Raw genomic sequence first — 19,089 nt, forward strand, 5'->3', positions numbered from 1 at the left:
TCTTCAGTACTACGCGCCCATATTTTATTTTCTGCCGGCCTTGGAGAGCATGGGCTGGAAGCCGCACAAGACAAGGCTGAACACTGCGCGACACCATGTTGTACGGAAGCCGAAGCGGGCGGGGCGCAGAATGGAGGAATCCGGACGGCGGGGCCGGGGTGGGAGCCCCGAAGGGAGGGCGTTGTTACACGATGGCGTACTTCCGCTTCCGCTCCGCCGGGTCGTGTTTGGTTGGACCGGCTTGTTGCGGGGAGGGAGGGGGAAGGTTGTTTGCTGCCTAGGATCTCCGCGCCAGGGAAGGTAAACTGAGGTAAGGATGGGCGGTGAGGGGAGCTTGGGCGAGGGGTTGGTTGGGCGTGGTCCTTGGGATAGAAGAGGAGTGCAGGGTTAGAGACAGGAGGCCCAGTTTGTCCTCAGGGTTGGAGAGCGGAGAGGAGGTGGGCGCGGCTGGGGGTTATAAGGTGGATTGCTAAACCTGGAGCAAGTGCTGTGGGGCAGGCGGGACAGACGTGGGGGATGGGGCAGGCTGGTGCTCTGAGGGAAGTCTGGAAGGCGCTGCTTGGGGGAGGGCTGGGTGAGTGGAGCTGGGACTGGGGTAGGAGTCGGACCCGAAGTCCTTGAGGGCGGAGGAAAGAAGTTGAGGTGGGCTTCTCTTAGAATGCAAGAGTGTGGGGCGACGAGCGTGGGGTCCTGAGAGTCTGAGAGGTCAGAAGGGGCTGGGGCCGAGGTTCTGGTGCTGACGTGACCATACTCTTGGCCTTTGTTTCTCCTGTAGCTCCCCAGAGACACTCCTCCCGAAGCCTCTGCTCAGGCCTGCTCTTCCCTCTCCAGCTGCCGCCACAGCCTGGAGGCGCCTTCCTTCATCCTCCCGAATGGTGCTCCTGTTCGCAGGCCTCGGCCCAGGATCCAGGCCCCCTTTGCCCCCTGCCTTGGAGCTGTTGCTCCGGGTTCCTCTTGGTGGACTCCCGGTGGTGGGGAGGGAAGAACTTTTGCACAGACAAGGCTTTCGTTCCAGGAACCCCACTGTTAACTTGTATCTCAGCCTCTAACCCAGGATCGTGTTTTTCCTGTGTCCCCTTTCCTGCCTTTTGAGAAGAGAAACCATTCTCCTTGCCATCCAGAGTCCAGGAAGCCTCAAGCTGGGGCCCTGGGCCCAGCATGTCAGTCCTCTGTTGTGCGTAGGGCTCTGCCCTCTCCGGGTGAGCATGGCCGAGTTCAGACAAGTTCCAGGGGGACGGGAGACCCCACAGGGGGAGCTGCGGCCTGAAGTTGTGGAGGATGAAGTCCCTAGAAGCCCAGTGGCAGAGGAGCCTGGAGGAGGGGGAAGCAACAGCAGTGAATCCAAATTGTCCGCAAAAGAAGAGGAAGAACTGGATCCTAGAATACAGGTGAGGAGACTGGGTGGCTGGAGAGAAAGAACTCAGAATCTCGTTTTCCTGAAGAGCTGTTAGATGAATGAGCATTTAGATTTGCTCTCTCCTCAGTATACTGGGGCAGGAAAAGAAAACAAGTTTGTCAACAAATCACTGGCTGTCGTACAGGTTGACACAAGAGTTGTGTGTCTGAACTGCTGTTGGGTCGCAGAGGAAGCCGGGCCTGAGTGGGTGGGGTTTGTTGCTGGAGACCCCAGGGAAAGAAGTGAAGTGTCTTTGGCAGAAGATGTGGGAGGCTCTTATACTCCTTTTTAAATGAGCATCCCAGAGATGCCATTGTGTTGGAAGTGAGAGGAGGTGACTGAGATTGGGACACAGTTTTGAGGCTGAGCGGATAAATCTGGCCCTTTTTCTACCTACGTGATGGTACCTCCCAGGGCCATTCACATCTGTAGATGTGAGACATTTCAGGTGTTAGGAAGGTGGTATTAGATTTAGCCTGTAAGGATATTTCATACAACCAAGGGTTTGTGTCGGTCACATTCAGTCCTTAACAGCACACATCCCTGGCTCTCAGGATGGTGAACTGACTCAAGAAATGGAAGAGTGATTTCTTGCCTTGGGGTGCTTATAGTCTAATTGGTAGGGCAGGTAGAGCTCTGTGTAGGAGACTTTGGAGCAGTGGGTGAGGAAGACTGGTGCTATGGAGGAGATGCCTGGCCCTCTAATGCTGAACTCTGGTGTTTCAAAGCATAGATAAGAAGAGATGCCTGGGGAAGTGGCTCAGGCAGGTGATAACCACGGTGCTTCCGTGTATTTGGGACCTAAGTCTATTTGATTAGGTCACATCCCTGAGATTTTGATATTGAGGAAATGATTCACCCACCCTTCTAGGTGAACAAGAGCATCCCAAGGCTCAAATTCCTTGTTTGTCTGTTAACAAGCTTTTATTGGATCTCTCCGGTGAGTTGCGAGGAAATCAAAGCTGGTCTTAGCATCTTTATGGCCTTCTTGATGTGAGTCCCTGGGATATCTGTGTGTAGGGTGGCTCTGTTTGGACTGTACTCATGCTTATAATGGAGCAGTGGTGAGCCATTCATTTCTGCCATGAGTCAGTAGTTTATTTCTGCTGTGCCTCATAGACACCGCAGTGAAAACAGCTCAATTTTTCTTGCTAATTCTACTGATTTGTCGTCCACTGAGGAAACAGGTTATAATGAAAAAAGCCTTGGGTTAGAATATGATTTGTGATTTTTATGAAAGCTAACCTCTCTGCGCCTCAGTTTCTTTGCTTGTGAAGGAGGTTGTTCTAGCTGGTTTGCAAGACTCATGTTTGCTCTGCTCTCACACAGATCTATGAGTCTTCTCTTCCACAAATTCTTGGGCAGCTCTTGAGGAAGATCACTGTTTCCTGAGAAGGGCTGTGGGGTCTGCTTCTCACACTGCCCTGAAGTGCTCCTTGCACTGTTCTAGAGGAGGCTTGACCAGAATAGAACTTCTGTACTTTCTCTGCTGGGCCTCTCCTGCTTCTGTATATTTTTCCAGTGTCCACATAGGCAAAAAGAGTGTAGTAAAGAGTCACGCTGGCATTGCATTGTTGGAAAAGGTAGTCACCAGATTCATGTGACTATGTAAGTAAAATAAAAAAGGTGCAGTTCTCCTGTGGTTTTTTGAAAGTGCTGTGCTGATGGTGCAGAAATAGAACATTTCTGTCATCGATGACAGATCGAATGAGCTCTGTGAGGGTCAAAATGTGCTGAGGGGGCATGAAGTCCACCTTGCTACCTCTGAGCTTGCAGAGCTCTTGGTGCAGGGTGAAGCCAACCCTCATTTGCTAGGTTGAGGTACCTTGAGGAACCCTGTAGGTTACATAGGGAACAGATGTCTGTGTTCTCCCTCATTTGATGCACAGGTGTGCCTAGGCCTGTGTTCCAGTCCCAGCAGAGAATTAGTGCCTCTGGGCAGTGTGGTAGAAGCAGCCTGGTGAGGGAACTTTGTGGAGGAGGCCATAGTTTCTGCCCTCTGCTTTGACCCCTTTTCAGGATGCAGAAGAGATTGGGGCCGTGTCTTTTGAAGTCCGTTTTAGTGTAGACAGTGCACCAGACCACATTGTCCTGATCATGGGTTTTAATGCTTTAAATGGGTTTTTCATTTTCCTGGCTTCCCAGTGCGTTGAGTGGGTCTCTGGCCGCAGATCTGGCAGAGCTACCAGGGAGCTTTAAATACACCCTTTCCCAAGCCTTGCCAGACATTTGGATTCTCTTGCGCTTGGGTGTGTTAAGAAGTGAATAATGCACAACCAGGGCCAGAGATAAGCCCAAGCAGAGACTCTGTTTTGAAATTCTCTGGAGTTCCCAGAGTGGCTGTTCTCGGGGTGAGCCCCTGTGATATGAGACTGAGGTTCTTGGGCAGGTGGACAGCTCATCAGGCCATCTGGAAGGGGGAAGGAGGCAGCTGGTACTACCTGTGGCATGCAATTGCCCCTTCAGGAAGGGGCACTGGCCGTGTCTGCACACCCAGGCCTCACACAGTTCTCCAAGCCTCTATCTTTCTGAGAGTTGACTCTGTAAAGGGAAGGGGAAAAGGAGAGGGGATGCTTGGATGGGCCTGGTCTGCTCCCCAGTGTCTCTCTGTCTCTTTGGGGATGGGCACATTCTTCTCTCCAGTATGTGGATACCCTCAACTGCTCCTCTTCAAGCTCTTCAGGGTGACTTTGCAACCTGTGTCTTCATGTGGGAGTGTTAGTTTAGATCTCACAAGACAGTCACCACGCTGGCCTGACCCACTGACAGTCTTGACGGTCCATGCTAGGTGGGGCGGGAACATCTGTGGCCATCCTTTGACTCAGTGGCCTGGCATCCTGAGAATGCACCAGTGTGCCCTAGGAAGGTCACCCTCCTTGCTGACTGCTGGCTCGCTGATGGATGATGCACGCTGACTCAGACTGTCCTCCCTGAATTCCATTTTAGCTGAGTTCCAGGAGTCCCTGGTGGAGCAGGCTAAGTGGAATGTGTTGTTGCCTGCCTAGGATGGCGCCAGGGTGCTCCTGGCTCCCTGTCAGCCTTCCCGAGGGTGTGCTCTAGCCAGGCTGTCCACTTTCCTCCCATGTTAACCCTGCCCTCTGGCCTCTCCTTGCCCCTTAGACCCCGCCTCTCCTTGTCCCTTAGGCCAAGAGACCTCAGCAGCAGGTGTATTTTAAATTACAGGAGGTGCCATTGAAGTGCCAGTTCCTCTTTAGAAAAATGACACCCGTTCCTGCCACTTGCTGGTAGCAAGAATCCTTTTTATTTTCCCACTAGGGACAACTTATGCTGAGCCATTCGCTCACCCCGATTGTCTTGTCAGGGGCCAGGAGCACACTGGGCCACTGTATCTAGTGGGGTATCTGATCCGGAATCTCATTGTGCTCACGTGGACATTGCAGGTGGTCTTGACCTGCCTCCTTTTCTTCTCCCTTGTAAGGTTTTGCTTTCCTGAGCCCTGACCTTTTTCTACCTGGGCTGTGATTGTCCTAGGTCACAACACTCCCGTCTTTTCTGGGGCATGCATGCAAGGACGGCCTCAGGCCAGGAAGGTGGTCATGGTGGCTGGAAGGTGAGATCAGACCCAACTCCTCAGATCCTCTGCCTTCTTGTTTCTCCTCTGAGGAAGAACATCACTGGGAGGGCTGCTCAAGGGACTGCCAGCTTCTCTCCTAGATAGCCAGATGCCCTCAGGGGCCAAGTGGAGCTCAGGAAGCTGGGCCAACAGGCCAGGGTGCTTCCTCTCACCTGATGGAGATTGCCCATCAGCTTACAGCAGCAGCTCTGTCCTAAGCGCCATGGAACCTAAGCTCTCACACCTGGTGCCAAGGCTGCCTTCCCTCTAGGGTTCCTCAGGGTTCCCTGAACCAAGTGTCAGTGGTTTGTTCTGTGGTCCTGGGTTGTATTACTAATCTATTTCCCCGTATTCTGTCAAACACAGGAGCCCTCTTGCCTCTGTCTTAAGTTGAGATATGCTCTAAGGATCAGATGCATGTGGATTTTGAAGACTTGATTGAAAAAAATTATGAAAGCATGGCTAATATTTTAGGTTGATTGAATGTTGAAGTAATAATGTTTTAGGTATATTGGGTTAAACAAAATATTATTTCTAATTTCACATGTTTTTTTTATTTGTTTTTTGTTTTTTTTACTTTTTAAAATGTGGCTGCCAGAAAATTAAAAGGTCCATGTGCAGCTCATATTATATTTCTGTTGGACAGATAAAAGCTCTGCTCAACCAAATCTAAAGTCAAATTCATGGTGCTCCCGAGGCAGGGTCTACCCTGCGGTAGGTATGCACATTTTCATCTCCTTGGTCCTGGTTTCATTATAGGCTGTATTCTTCCTTGTACTGTACTTAATGCATTTGACCAGATTTCTGTATTCTTACGTGCTGAGCCAAACCATTCAGAATCAACTGGGGGTAAGGGAGAGGACAAAAATGAAAGGGCTAAAGGGAGATCATGTGTGCCAGTGCCAGTCCAGCCCCTCACCATGGTGCTGGATCATAGCTGTACAGATAGGAAGTGCTGGCAGTGTCGCTGCTAAGTGCAGGCCACGCTGGGTGGCAGGCAGACACTGGACTGGGTCCTGCTGGTCTGTCCATGGCCCATGGGGGCTTCTGGGCATGGAGCCTGTAACTGAGCACTGGGCATTTCCCAGGCAGAGCCTTGGTGCAGACCAGCACTGCTCAGAAGTACTCTCGGCTCCTGAGGGCTTCCGGGAACCCAAGTGTTTTTCAGGCAGGGGAGGATGCTTTGAGGTTAATTAGCACCCCTCCCAGCTCTCTGCCACTTTACAGAAAGCCATGGGGTGGTTCCATTGCTTCTCCATCCAGCCTGGGGGCCAGTGAGGTACTCAGACTTGCAAGCCTGCCGACTTCTCCCTGACACTCTTCTTCCTTATACAATATTGACTGCATGGGGACCAGGGGTTCTGTCACCCATTGTCCATGCAGGCCAAGAGGCCTGTTGGACCCCGTACTCTTCCTGGTCTTGACTGTTGTCATCCACCAAGCCCTTGTGATCCTGTGTCCTGTATTTCCTTGGGGTTTGTTTTCTGGAACACTGCAAGGAGCCTTTACTTTTATCTTCATGACCCCTCCAAACTTTCTTTCATTGCCATCAGACCTGCCATCCTAAACCACAGACACCAATCTCTAAGGGGCTCTCTGTGCTAGTGGGAAAAGGCACCAATCTCTGAGGGTTTCTCTGTGCTGTTGAGAAAAGGCCAGTTATCCCTTCCCCTGGTGCCCCAGCATCTTCGTTTGGTCCTCATACCTGCCAACTTGCTGCACCTGCTCTCCTGTGATCCTCTGGTTAGAAGCTGTGCTTCAGGCCTTCTGCCACCCAGTAGCACCCATGTCTACCCTCTCAAAGCTGCACAGACTCAGTGGTCTTTGTCACTAGTATGAGCCCCCGCATGTCTGTTCTGAATTCTTGGATCTCGTGGTGCAAAGAGGAGGTAAGTTTGCAGAAAGCCTGAGTGGAGCACATGGCCCCTGGCCTAGGGGATCATGCAGTCTTTGGAGGACAGCCCTTCATCTCTGAAGGAACTGCACAGGCAGAGGAAGCGGTGCAGTCTGAGGGAGAGAGTGGGGGTTCCCTGCCACCTTGCTGTGTGCGCATTACTGTCGCATCCTCTGAATCTCGGTGTCCTTGTCCTTAAGATGGGGTTTCATTACCCAGTGTAGAGATTCTTCTCTGGGACTTGGGAGGGAGAGACCTGAGAGGGGAAATCGAACAGCTACCTGATGGGCAGCTGCCCTGAACACCGGACAGTTGGCTGATGACCAACTGTCCTGAAATGAAAGCAACAGCTACCTGATGCAGCTACCTGATGAGTAGCCGTACTGAAATATAATTGCCTGATGAGCAGCTACCCTGAAATGAATGCACGGACAATTGCCTGATGAGCAACTGACCACCTTTATTCCTAAAAATCAAGATTTTATGTCCTACACCAGTGAAATTCCTAGTAGAAAAGTGTAAACACCAAAGAACAATAGGCATTAGTGAAAGACAAGTAAATCACCAATCATAAACAAGACAAAAGGAAGACCTGTCACAGGTCTTGTGATTAAGATCAGCCCCAGACCTTGTGATTAAGGTCATCCCCCTGACCTTGCAGGTGGGTCCTGGGGGGCAAATTCCGGAAAGACAATGGTCACACCTAGAGTTTTGGAGAATTCAACCTTTTGTGAATCTCCTTTAACTCTTTTGGAACGAAACTCTTTTGGAAGCTTTTGTTCCTTAGGCTTCTTCCATGTCCTCCATCAACCCAGCACAAGATGGAATTGTGAATACTGCATCGTGTGTGGGTCTCTGACAAGGAGGGCTTGGACAGTCTCTCCGTCTCTTTCCTTTTCCCAAGTGTCTCTCTCCTGGCCAGCTGGGGCGCACTCCCTGTCTTGCTCCTTTCAGTACTCTTCCTCTGAGGCTGTTTCTTTCCCCTGCTCTGATTGGTCATCCTCTCTCTGGCAGGAGGAGCTGGAGCATCTGAACCAGGCCAGCGAGGAGATCAACCAGGTGGAGCTGCAGCTAGATGTAAGTGTTTCTGTTCTTCCTCACCCCTGGGCTGTTCTCTGGGGATGTCTCCATCTGTATCTCCCCAGATTGGGACAGTGGTAGAGGAAGGGATGTGTGTGAGAAACGAGAGTCTGGGACCTATTCGAATGCTTTCCCTCTGCCCTGTCCCTTTGCCAGGAGGCCAGGACCACCTATCGGAGGATCCTGCAGGAGTCGGCCAGGAAGCTCAACACACAGGGCTCCCACTTGGGGAGCTGTATCGAGAAGGCCCGGCCCTACTATGAGGCTCGGCGACTGGCTAAGGAGGTATGGCCACCTGATCCATGATCAGGAAGGGCTGCATGCAGAACCTGGCTCCGGCTCTTCTGTCTCTGTGTGGAGCATGAGACCAGATACCAGACTCGAGGTTCAGCACTCCCGGGCTCCTCTGGGCCTGCTCCAAACCTGCTATGGGCTAAAGATCTGGAAAATGGATTCATTGTCTAGAAGATGGTGGGGTATCTGCCTCAGACACTTTAGCCCTACTGATGTTTACTACTTTTTGTCATGTTGACATTGAACCCGGGGCCTCATGCATGCCAGACAAGTGCTCAACCACTGAGCTACACCCCAGCCCCTACCTGCTGACGGAATCAGGCCCAAGGGTCTCTCTATATGTCAGCTCCAAATCCTACTATTTTTATCTTTTCCCATTTCCTCTCTTTGTTCATATGTTACTTCTATTCTCTTCTCTATTATCTTTCCTTTGCTTAACCTTCCCTCTTATTGCAGTCCTACCTTTCTTTACACAAATAACCACCATTTGAAGGCTGTAATAAAAATAAGAGGCCCCAAACAACCCAAATTCATACTGTGCCTTTGATACCCAGGATTTGTTTGGATTTTTTTCCTTCAGTACTGAGGATTGAACCCAGGGGTATTTGATCTCTGAGCTACACCCCCCAGCCCTATTTTTTTTATTTTTTATTTTGAAACAGGGTCTCACGAAGTAGCTGAGGCTGGCTGTGAACTTATGATCCTCCTCTCTCAGCCTCCCAGGTCCCAGGATTACTAGTGTGCCCGGCACCAGGATTTGTTTTAATACAATATGGTGAGGTGCTAGGCATGAGAAAATAGGCCTTACAAAGAGGAGTTTATTCCTAATGAGTTTAGGGGCCATGGGGGGCCATGTGGAGCCTTGTGGAGCCTTGTGGAGGAGTACCAGGGTCAGTCAGGAGGCTGAAGAGATGGAGAAAGCAGAGCCCAGGGTCTGTGTTTTTGTGGGGAGGAATGGATGAAGCAGGGTAGGCAAGTTTGAGTACGTTTAGGATTGGATAGTTCAAACAGTTTTTGCAGGCTCAGGGATATAGGGGTAATCTGTGATTGTCTAGTATTTGGCCCTGAGGTGATTTATGGTGGGGAACAGTGGCTTGGTATTTGAAAGTTAAAGGAGGTAGTTGGGGTTCTTGTCTTTAAATTGGTTGGTTTGCCTATGAAAGATGCAGTTATGGGGAAATTAAGACTATGTTTAGGAATTTTCAAAATATTAGGAAGGATAGTCTATTTTTAGCCAGCAAGGCACTCAAGATGTCAAAGCCTCATAAGATATAGGAAATAAGAAATACATTTACTGTAGCACAGATAACCATGTATGCTTAAAAAAACCCACCTTACTGTATATTTAGCCAAAATTGGATTATACAATATGTGCTATTTTTGTTCCTTTATTTTATTCAGCACTGTGACATAGTACTATGTCAGTATATATCCGTATCTATGCTATCCTTTTTTTTTTTTCTTTGTAGTGCTGGAATCGAACCCTGGGATTTGTACATGCTAGCAAAGTACTCTACCACTAAACCCTATTCCCAGCCTCAAGCCATCATTTTTAATAACTTAAAATATTTCCCACTGGCCGGTCGTGGTTGCACATGCTTGTAATCCCAGCATTCAGGAGTGGAGACCAGAGCATCATGGGTCGTGGTTTGCAGACAGCCTCAGCTACTTAGCAAGGCCCTTCACAACTCCGTGAGACCCTGTTTGAAAAAATAGGGCTGGGGGTGTAGCTTGGAAGTACAATGCCCCTGGGTTCCATCCCCAGTACCGCCCAAAAAACAAAAAAAAACAAAGTTCTCATTGATTTACTATTATTCAGTCTGTTTTCTGTTTCTGAAAACTTAGGTTTGTTTCTGGTATTTTGCTTCCTTGGTTTTAAGTCAAGTATTCTTTATCTGAAATGCTTAGAACCAGAAATTATTCAGATTTCAGATTTTATTTTCAGGTTTTTGAATATTTGCCTATACATAATGAGTTATTTAGGGGATGCGACTCAAGTCTAAATATGAAATTCATTTTATATTATAAAGTAAACACCCTGTTCACATTGTCTGAAGGTAATTTTATTGCTGAGCTACTTCCCTAGCCCCTTACATTTTTTTGAGAGACTTGCTAAGTTGCCCAGGCTGGCCTCCAGCTACTTGGGAGGCTTGCCTTTGCCTCCCAAGTATCTGGAATTACAGATATGCACCACCATGCCCTTTTTACACAAGTGTTCTTAATCTTGTGCATGAAACAGTTTCATGGTGTTAGATTTTTCACTTATGGCATCGTGTTGGTGCTCAAAAAAATTTCAGATTTTGGCCAGGCGTGGTGGCGCACGCTTGTAATCCCTGTGCTTGGGAGGCAGAGACAGGAGGATCGTGCAGGTTCGAAGCCGGCCGCGCACGCTGGCTTAGGAGACCCTGTTTCCAAATAAAAATGTAAAAATAGGTCTGGGAGTGTAGCCCGGAGGTAGAAAGGCTTCCAGGAACCCCAGTACCACCAAAAAAAAAAAAAAAAAAAAAAAAATTCAGATTTTGGGATTAGGAGTGTTCAGCTCATATGGCTTTGATGAATATATCTGTGAGGACTTACGTGAGTATTTTCTTTAACATATCCTCCAAGTATGGAATTGACGAATTCAGGCGTACTTTCTGTAATGTTCGGTCCATGTGGCTAACCACCTTCCTACTAGGGCAAAGGCTGGCAGCCTATGAAAATTCTGTATTTCACATACTCGCCACCCACTGGCAGTATCATTCCTTTTAATGTTTATTTCTTCTCCAAATCCATATCCTTATGAAATATTACCGAACCTTGCTTCCATGGTGCTTATCCTTAGTGTAGCTTGGGAAGTGAAGCTGGCATTGCAGGTGGGCCCTCCTTCTCTGGTCCTACCCTGTGGTGGGTCTGCGTGGTGTCTGCGGTCCCCTAGGCTCCCCGTCCTGATGGCCCTCTCCTCCCAGGCGCAGCAGGAGACACAGAAGGCGGCGCTGCGGTATGAGCGGGCCGTGAGCATGCACAACGCTGCCCGGGAGATGGTGTTTGTGGCTGAGCAGGGTGTCATGGCTGACAAGAATCGACTGGACCCTACATGGCAGGAGATGCTCAACCATGCCACCTGCAAGGTGAGGGCCAGCAGGCTCCACGCTGTCTAGCAGAGCCTTTGCTCTCCCCCCGCCTCCTTCCTCATACCTTCCTGCGCCTCCACCACGCCAGCCTTCCTCCACCTTGATTCTGCTCAGGCAAACTGTCTGGTTCTCTACCCATCTGGCCTGTGTTCTATTTCCCCAGCTTAGAATGTCATGCTCTGCTCTCCTCCAGCCTTTGCTTGGGGGCAGGACAGCCCTGGTGGGTGCTCTGGGTTCAGCATCCATGTTTCATTAGGGTTAGCAGTGACTGCTTGGTTCTATATTCAAAATGTTCTCCCTTTTCTGCTTTTGAACCCTGCCAGTGTCTCTTGATTTTTGAAGTATAATTTGTGTTTCTTTTTCAAACCTCTCAAAGTAGGGTGGGAAAAGGGAGGGCCTCTGGCTGGGTTCCCACTGCCACCTCCAGCTTGTACAGGCTCCTAGGAGGCTCCTTGCACAGAGCAGGCTCTAGCTTCTACTGTGGCGCTCACAAATATGATCATGGGCCCAGGCAGGGTTGCAGAAGCTCTGTGGGGTAGACACTAAGGGCTGGTGGGCACCTTTGAGATTGGATGGGCCTGGTCCTGGTGACAAGGTGGCTGTAGTCCTCACCTGCGGTCTTCTCACACGTAGCTGTGAGCTGAGCCACACGGCGTGGCTGCATGGAGAACTTGTCCACAGCTGCGGCTCCCCACACAGAGGCCCTCCATCACAGGCCCCTAGCCACCTGCACCAAGGGCTCCCGCAGCTGGCTGCCACAAGTGTGCAGGTGCTCACAGATATTTCTTCATGCCCATGAGTGACCAAGGTGGCTTTGGCACCCCTTTCTGGCATCAGCAGAGCTGAGTGGCGGGTGGTGCAGGTGCCAATAGGCAGGACATGGGGAAGAGGTGGTCTCAGAGGTGTGTGCTTGAGTCCCAGTCCTTGATGACCAGGAGGTCAGGCAGCAAGTCCAGCAGAAATCAGAAGAGGCCATAGCCCACTGTGTCCTGCATGTCTCGGTCCTATAGGCAGTGGGGGCGGCAGAGGATGCGGCTGCTCAGGTGCAGGTTGGCAGCCTCGGGAAGATCCCAGGATCTGAAGCAGGTTCCAGCTCTTTGATGTGTCCCTGCCCCTGGGCCAGGTGAACGAGGCAGAGGAGGAGCGGCTTCGAGGGGAGCGGGAGCACCAGCGGGTGACGCGGCTGTGCCAGCAGGCTGAGGCCCGAGTCCAGGCTCTACAGAAGACCCTGCGGCGAGCCATTGGCAAGAGCCGCCCCTACTTTGAGCTCAAGGCCCAATTCAGCCAGATCCTGGAGGTAGCTAAGTCAGGGAGGAGGAGGGCTGGGCTGGTGGGACAGAAAGTGAGGCAGGCAAGGGGCTGGTCTGCCTCTCTGTCCATTCTGGGGTGAGGTGCATGTGCTCAGAAGACCCTGCGGGGTGGGGGACTTGGATGGGGACTGTGCTGGCAGAGAAGGAGGTGACTGAGAATGAAAACTGGTGGAACAGGGGTGGGGTGGGGGGGCAGCCAGATAAAGAAGAGCCAGAGAGCATGGGAATGAAGACATGGAGGAAGCCTCTGGAGCCTTCCAGAGCCTTCCTGGGGCTCAGGGAAGGAGTGCTAGTTAAGCACAGCCCGAGGAGGCCCAGAGCTGGGCAGGTATTTCAGGGCTGGAGTGGGAGTGGGTGCTGGGTAGCCAGGTGCTCTGGGGCAGGCAGTCGTGAGCTGCAGAGCAGTGCTGACCTGGATCCCCATCTTGCCCACAGGAACACAAGGCCAAGGTGACCGAACTGGAGCAGCAGGTGGCTCAGGCTAAGACCCGCTACTCGGTTGCCCTGCGCAACCTGGAGCAGATCAGCGAGCAGATCCACGCGCGGCGCCGGGGCCCGCCTGGTTGTCCCCCTGGCCCGCGGCGCTCCTCCCCCGTGGGGGCCGAGGCTGGACCTGATGGCCTGGAGGACGGGGACAGCGGGATTGAGGGGGCCGAGGGCGGAGTCCTGGAGGAGGGCAGCAGCCTGGGCCCCGGGCCAGCCCCGGACACGGACACGCTGAGTCTGCTGAGCCTGCGCACTGTGGCCTCGGACCTGCAGAAGTGTGACTCGGTGGAGCACCTGCGCGGCCTCTCTGACCACGCCAGCCTGGATGGCCAAGAGCTGGGGCCCCGCGGTGGGCGCCGGGGCAGCGACAGCGGGGCCCGAGGGGGCCGCCACCAGCGCAGCGTCAGCCTGTAGCCAGGTTGCTGGCTTGAGTCTTCACTGCGGCTGCTCTGGGCCTCTGGAGCCTCGCCTTGCCCAAGGGCCGGGCCTCCAGGGCTTTTCTGGAGGAGGCCGGCTGCTGGCTGCATCTCCATCCCCTGTGCCCGGCTTTCTCCCCTGCCCTCTTCAGGAGGCAGCTCTTTCACCTCACGGTTTGGAAGGCTTGCTCCCTGGCGCTCTCATCTCCGGCCTGCAGCCCTCACAGTCTGTCTGACTGGTCTCTTTCTCTCTGACGTCTCTTTATCTGTCTGGCTTTTCCTGCGTTGGACTTGGTCTGGAGACACAGGAAGCTCCTCAGAGATGTCTGCCCTGGCCTGAGTGGGTGGACAGGCGCCTCATCTAAGGGTTCCCCTTACCCAGGACAATTTCCCGGAACACTCAGGTGTGCTGCTCACTCTCCATCCAGCCTGCTGAGTGACCTGTACAACGCTGGGTGCCTCTGGAGACCACCCTCAGTGCTCCCTCGCTTTCGTGGCCTGTCCTAAAGCAGAGCCTGCCATCCTGTCACCATTAGGGAGGGAGGCCAGCCCCATCAGCACTTAGGGAGCCTCGGCCCCTGTAGTGTTCAGCTGGGTCAAGTCCTCACCATCGCCAAAGTGCTAGGGGGTCCCTGGGGTCCTGTCGGAAGCAAAGATGTGATCCAGATGCAGAGGCTAGCCCTGCTTCTCCCCGTGTCCCCCACGCTCTTGCCGTGCAGCTGGGCTGGTTCTGGCTGGAGGTTGCTGAACTAAATCTCAGCATCCTGCCGTAGGCTGGTGTTAGGGAATTTGGTGCTCAACTGCTCTCCCTTGCTTCCCCAACACAACATACCTGTTCTGGACATTGGGGAGTGCTTAGGCTTGGCTGCCAGCTTCTTCCTGCCAGGATATAGGGAGGGGCAGGCCTGGGGTGAGGGGTCCCAGCCTCAGGGAGCAGCTGCTGGTGTCCTCAGGTGTGTGGAGGGAGCCAGAGACCTGGTGACTGGGGAGAGCTGGCCCTTCCCACCTCGCCCCAGGGTGGGGAGCTCGGCCCCATCACACAGGTGTCTCCCTATGTTAAATTGGAGGATGGCCGCAATGAGAACCTTAGGGTTTGAGGTGGCCAAAGGTGGAGAGGGAAAAGGGCGGGAGGAGGTGGGTGTGTGAGTGCATGTGCCGGCTGCGTGGGAAAAGGTCTGCCTTGGTTTTATTTAAATAAAATAGTTTATGTAACAGTAATGTTCACTGTTAGTGTTGGAGGAAGAGAGGGGGTGAGGATGAGGTGGGGGGCCTCTCCACATGCTATGGTGCAGAGGGAGGTGAAGGGCCTTTGGAGTAGGCCAGGCTGTGGGAGGCAGGGAGAGGGAAGTGCCCACTCAAGACAGCCGCACAGGGCAAGTGGGGTCAGCCCGAGGGTTCCTTCTGTGGGAGTGCAGTGTGAGGAGGGCGTGGTGCACAGGGCCTGCAGATGGGGTGCGCGCTGCTGGAGCCACGAGATGGGCGCACAGGTTCATGCCTGTCTGTACATGAACATGAAGGCAGAGGAGGAATAAAGAGATACAGATTTATCAGATAAACTGTGCCACACAAACATGGACTGCAGATAGAGCACAACTTTTGTCCTCTGCAATATTTAGAGCACACTTGTATTAGTAGTGTGTCTGAAGCTGAAATTTGATGTGGGTAAAAAGTGGGAGGGATTTGGCTTTGGGCTCACAGGCAAATCTGTGAAACACCTGGTGGACTGGAGAGATGTGAACCTCAGGGTTGAGGAGCAAGGGCTCTGGCTTGACCAACAGTGAGAGCTGGGTGGGCTGGCCAACGGAGGAGCAGGCACTGGGAGAGATAGGGGCGCTCTGGAGGCAGGAGGGACAGGCAAAGGCCGAGACTTGGTGGGTCATGGGCAGAGTGTTGGCCCTGTGGGTACTGGGTGCGAGAGGAGCCATCGGGAGCCACTGTGCCCCTAGCACTGGCTGAGCCCTTTGCCAGGAGGGCCCAGAGCTGTGAGGCTCCTCCACTGACCTGGCAGATGGCTGTCATGGTACTTCCTTTGGTACTAGAAAAGCTGTGAGGATGCCTGGCTATGTCTTTGGGGGTAGTGGGCTTTTTGTTTTTTTATGGTGCTGGAGATGGAGCCGAGGGCCAGCTAGAAAGCATTGTGCACTGAGCTATATCTCCAGCTCAAGTGGGCTTTAAAAATTATTTTTTGTATATATTAAAGGTATACAACATGCTGTTTTGACAGACTGAGCAGTTACTATAGCCAAGTCAGCATACAGATTTTTTATAGCCACCCCCATTTTTGTGGTAAGGATACTTAAAATCTACACTTGGCAAATTCTAGTATATAATTACAGTTCTCAAGAGTGGGGTTTCTGAGATGACCCCACCTGACAGGCGAGACCTGTAGAATTCCTGGTGTGGAGGAGTCCCAAAGAAGGGCTGGGTGCACCTGTGCAGTTTCTCCTTGCAAAATCACCCCCAGATAAGGCAAGGGCAGAGAAGGATCAGGTGGCTAATGGTGTTGCCTCCAAGTGGAAGGAAATAAACCTCAGCAAGCGTGCACTGTCCCACGCTGGCGAAGCGCCTGATGCTCACCCAGTACAGTCTCACCCAGTATGTCTCAGGTACAGGCACACACCCCATTTCTTTATTATTTTTGCAGGTCTGGGGATGGAACCCAGAGGCATTTAACCTCCGAGCTACACCCCCTGTCCAATTTTTTATTCTTTATTTTGTTTTGTGTGTGTGTGTGTGTGTGTGTGTGTGTGTGGTACTGGGGGTGGAACCCAGAGGCTTTCTACCTCCGGGCTATACTCCCAGACTATTTTTCTATTTTATTTGGAAACAGAGTCTCACTAAGTTGCTGAAAGCCTCACTAAGCAGCCGAGGCTAGCTTGTGAACCTGTGCGATCCTCCTGTCTCCGCCTCCCAAGCGCTGGGATTACTAGCATGCGCCACTATGCCTGGCTTTATTCTTTATTTTGAAACGGGGTCTCACTGAGTTGCAGAGGGCCTCACTAAGTAGCGGAGGCTGTCCGCGATCCTCCAGTCTCAAGTCTGAGCCTCCCAAATGCTGGGATTACAAGCATGAGCCACCACACGTGGTCACATACCCCATTTCTGCACTGTGTCTCCTCACCTTGGGTGATGATGTGCTTTCTATAGTGTGTCTTCCCCAGCCAGGCTTTGTGTCTTGTAATCAATGCAGGTGTTTCTGCTCTGTCCTGCCCCAGCCCAAACCTACACCAGGACTCTTGAATGAAAAAGTGGTCAGGAGGTCGAGATCCAATGTTTCCCATCCCCAGAAGCAATCTTCACATCTCCCTGGGAAATCTCAAATTTTCTCTACATTAGTTTTACCACCTATAAAACAGGATGGCGTAGGCGTACACAGCATGGCGCTACATCAGTGGATGATAGTCACAGTATTTTTCTTTTTGTAGTACTGAGGATGAAACCCAGGGACATTCTACCTCTGAGCTACACCCCTAGCCCTATTTTTTTATTCTTTATTTTTTGAAACAGGGTCTCACTGAGTTGCAAAGGGCCTCACTACAGTGATCCTCCTGTCTCAGCCTCCCAAATGCTGAGATTACAAGCGTGCGCCACCACGCCCGGCTTCACAGCATTCTGTTAGCAGTTCCCTAGGCTTCAGGTTACTTAACCCAAGGGGCTCTCATCCCTTCTTGTGCTAGACAGGAAGTTCCTTGTAAAAGGGCTGTGCTTGCCCTCCTCTGGAGTGGCTCTGAGGAGCCGAGCCGCACCTGCGCTCTGTGGACGGCCTTTCTGCTGTCAAGGCTCTGCCGGCAGGGGGCAGAAGCCGCCTGGAATTGCCTGAGCAGTCAGAGCGCCCGCTGCGGGCCTGGTCCTGCAGGCCTGCGAGGTGTTCCTAGTCCTCACTGCAGCGGGGCCTGAGAAACTGCTGGAGAGGTGGAGAAGTGTTATCCACGGGCGCAGAACCCCATTCATTTTCTCACAAGCCTCTTGTCTCTCCACAGCTCCTTGGAACCTGGCTGAGCGCTGGACTGAGGCTTAGGGTGCACGTGGGATACGATATTTATCAACTGCTGCTGCACCTTGTTCACAGACCTCCTTCCTGTGCCCTGCCCCTCTTCTTTTCCCCACCTCAGCTGCCTTCAGTATTCCCCTCCCACTCTTTATAAGCCCCAGGTGGCACCTGGAAGGAGGACCCTGGGACTTTCACTGGGCCAGGGAGGGGGGCCATGGGCATAAGTAGTTTATTACAAAATATTTACCAAGATAGGTGGGGCTTGCTGGTAAGGAATGTAGGTGTACACAGAAGCAGTGAGTCTGGCCAGTAAAAAATAAATGACCCTGAGCCGGGCGTGGTGGCGCACGCTTGTAATCCCAGCATTCCTGAGGCTGAGACCTGAGGATCGCGGTTGGCCGACAGCCTCAGCTACTTAGGCCCTCCGCAACTTAGTGAGACCCTGTTTCAAAATGAAGAATAAAAAGTAGGGCAGGGGGTGTAGTTCAAAGGTCGAATGCCTCTGGGTTCCATCCCCAGACCCCCCCCTCCCCCCAAAAAGAGAGACAATGAAAAGCTCTAGTCCGGGAGGGGTCTGGGAGGCCAGGGAAGGAGCAGAAGCTTTTAGCAGGGGACTGCTATCTGACACTCTGACTTGGCCTTGGCCTCAGACTGGAGAGGGGGTGGCAGGAAGTTCCCCTCCCCAACTTGGGTCCCCCCTGACTTTCCTAACTTTTGTGAAATCTGCCCCAAGCGCCTCCAGCCAAGGCCTGATTCAGACCCATCTTGGTGTTATCAGAGCCTGGGATACAGCACTTTCCCCCCAGACATCTGTCATGACTTTGTTTCTGCCCACACCACCCTTGACACAGGTTTAAACTTCTCCCTATGGAGTTCTACCAAAGGCCTTCCTGGTTCTTCAGCGATAAGCCCAATCTAATAAATCCCCAGTACCCAGGATTCCCATGGCTCTTCTGACTTACTGAAGTGCTAGCTTTCTGTGCTGACACATCTCCTCCATGTAGAGTGGCTTTGTATGTGGTGTATGGTCTAAATCTGGACAGTTGGATTTGAAATGTGGCAGGTGTAACTTGGAACTGACTTGGTGACCCAGGTTGTGTAGTCTTCCTCTTTCTAGATACTCAGCGAACATCTGTGGATTCATCAGCTCAAGGTGGGGAAGGCATTGACCACACTGTTCAAAAAGGTTTGTCCTTGACGAGCGTGGTGGTGGCGCACGCTTGTAATCCCCGCGCTTGGGAGGCAGAGACAGGAGGATCGCGCTGGTTCATGGCCAGCTTTGCCGGCTTAAGAGAGACCCTGTTTCCAAATAAAAATATATATAAAAAAGGTCTGGGAGTGTAGCCCAGAGGTAGAAGGGCTTCCAGGAACCCCAGTACCACCAAAAAGGTTTGTCCTTGACTGCCTCTGCTGTGGCGGGCTATGCGTCTCTGCCATTGTGGGCTGCGTGCACGGGGTCACATCACTCAGCTCCTCTGGCTTTCTTGTGCAGTCTGCAGGAAGAGTGGCTGGACGTGGCTGCCAACCTCTCAGGC

The 19,089-nt window shown here is 52.2% G+C and overlaps 1 protein-coding gene across 3 annotated transcripts; it reads left to right on the top strand.

Moving 5' to 3' along the window:
• Window positions 1-1,205: 1,205 nt before the first annotated feature.
• Window positions 1,206-13,561, top strand: SH3BP5L (SH3 binding domain protein 5 like; the record flags this gene model as incomplete). Of its 3 annotated transcripts, none has more annotated exons than XM_080699374.1 (6): window positions 1,206-1,388; window positions 7,834-7,941; window positions 8,101-8,229; window positions 11,187-11,348; window positions 12,475-12,648; window positions 13,097-13,561. In XM_080699374.1, the coding sequence occupies 6 exons, from the start codon at window positions 1,206-1,208 to the stop codon at window positions 13,559-13,561; spliced, it is 1,221 nt and encodes a 406-aa protein (XP_080555500.1). The 3 variants fall into 3 exon arrangements, with proteins under 3 accessions (XP_080555500.1, XP_080555501.1, XP_080555502.1); XM_080699375.1 differs by having other exon boundaries at window positions 7,879-7,941; XM_080699376.1 differs by having other exon boundaries at window positions 7,879-7,941; window positions 13,106-13,561.
• Between the last annotated feature and the right edge of the window lie 5,528 nt (window positions 13,562-19,089).

This window comes from Muscardinus avellanarius (genome assembly GCF_963383645.1).
Source record: "Muscardinus avellanarius genome assembly, chromosome: 7".
In the NCBI taxonomy this organism is placed as follows: Eukaryota; Metazoa; Chordata; class Mammalia; order Rodentia; family Gliridae; genus Muscardinus; species Muscardinus avellanarius.